Below are 1,421 nucleotides of genomic sequence, written 5' to 3' on the forward strand. Positions count from 1 at the left end.
CGGGCAGCAAGTAGATAACAACAAAATGAAGATCAGATATTTTCACCACGCGGTACTTTTTCTAGGTAAGTGGAAAATTTATATTCGATTTGGTAGTTCATTTTTCTGATTTTCTAGAATTCATATTCTATGGGTATTGCAATCCTGACATAGAAAGCAATGAAGTCGACTGTATCAGCCACCATCAGTCAGTTCAGGATACTCATCTCGCCCTTATGAGGCAACGCTCGAAAGCCATGCAAACCTCATTCATGCAGAAAAGTGCAATCGCGAGATCATCAATGGATGCGGCTACAACTGCTCAGGCTGTTTTCTTTGGAAAGCACATTTTGGTGCGGAGTCTGGAAAAACTGAACCACCAAGCGTATCTTGCACTCACGGCAGAGATGACACAATTGGAAATTTCGAAGAAAGCAGCTTCCATGGCAATGATAACAGCACAACAAGCGGCCGAGCATGTGGAAATGTTAAATGAAACATTGCGAAATGCTCAAATCTACGCGGAAAAGACAAGAAAAGCGGCGGATTACGCAAATGCAGAGTACGTGGTCCAAACGAAATTGCTCGACAAGGCAAAGGAGCGAATTAAGACTATTGAACAACGCCTAGTGGAAGCACGGAACAGTTTGGCTGTGACTCGAGTTGCAGCCGAAAAGGCTGCAGGTGCCGCACAAGAGGCGCAAAGCTTCGTCGTTTCTGCTGCAGTTCTTGCAGCATTAGCGACGCAGCAGGAAGGCGCCCGGTACGAGAGAGGCTTACTGCTGCCCCAAGAAACGATATTAAACTAATTTAAATCATCTAATAGGCCATAATTTATTTACCGTTTGTAGTGGATCACATATAGCTATTCTGCTGTTAACATTTTTAAGATAAATTATTGAAAATAGATATTATGTAATCATATCTTAACGACTTTCTATTCCTCATGCATTCGACATAACGAAGAAGTAAGATTGTCGGCTATTGTTGAGAAAGACTTTGTACGTAATATCAGTTTCCTAATTTGTATCAAACTACCTTCAATATATGTTTGCATGGAGGCCTCTGATGCTTTCGGATTCCTTTGAAGGTACCATCAAATTGGTCTAATTTACATAAAGAGAACTGAGGCACTAGTTTCAAGTGATAATCCACAAACATTGAAAAGTTCTGTGCAAAACGAAATCTTATTAAAATCGAAAATTGGGACCTGGGAAGGGTCCTCATGTATGTAAAAGGAGGAGGCAAAATTTTGTTCACCGAGTATAGTCATGGGGAGTATGAAATGAAAGGTCTGGACTAGTACTTTCGGAAGCCAATATTAGTTTTAACAGTTGTTACAAAGGAAAGGAGTGGGGGTCCGAAAGGGGTCAGTTATTTCAAGGACCCGTTTTCAGCAACTACCCAACCCAAATATGTCAAAGGAAATACGGTGGTCCATG

At 41.3% G+C, this 1,421-nt stretch overlaps 1 protein-coding gene across 2 annotated transcripts; it reads left to right on the top strand.

Moving 5' to 3' along the window:
• Positions 1 to 828, top strand: LOC119660105. Of its 2 annotated transcripts, none has more exons than XM_038068484.1 (2): positions 1 to 65; positions 118 to 828. In XM_038068484.1, the coding sequence occupies exons 1-2, from the start codon at positions 26 to 28 to the stop codon at positions 786 to 788; spliced, it is 711 nt and encodes a 236-aa protein (XP_037924412.1). In that variant the 5' UTR covers positions 1 to 25; the 3' UTR covers positions 789 to 828. The 2 variants fall into 2 exon arrangements, with proteins under 2 accessions (XP_037924412.1, XP_037924413.1); XM_038068485.1 differs by having other exon boundaries at positions 19 to 65; positions 154 to 828.
• Positions 829 to 1,421: the final 593 nt, after the last annotated feature.

The sequence above is a fragment of the Hermetia illucens genome, chromosome 6, assembly GCF_905115235.1.
Source record: "Hermetia illucens chromosome 6, iHerIll2.2.curated.20191125, whole genome shotgun sequence".
Lineage (NCBI taxonomy): Eukaryota > Metazoa > Arthropoda > Insecta > Diptera > Stratiomyidae > Hermetia > Hermetia illucens.

Coding starts and splice junctions, on each gene's coding strand:
- LOC119660105 (XM_038068484.1), top strand. CDS start 26: ATGAAGATCAGATATTTTCACCACGCGGTACTTTTTCTAG. Junction 66..117: donor CCACGCGGTACTTTTTCTAG/GTAAGTGGAAAA, acceptor CTGATTTTCTAG/AATTCATATTCTATGGGTAT.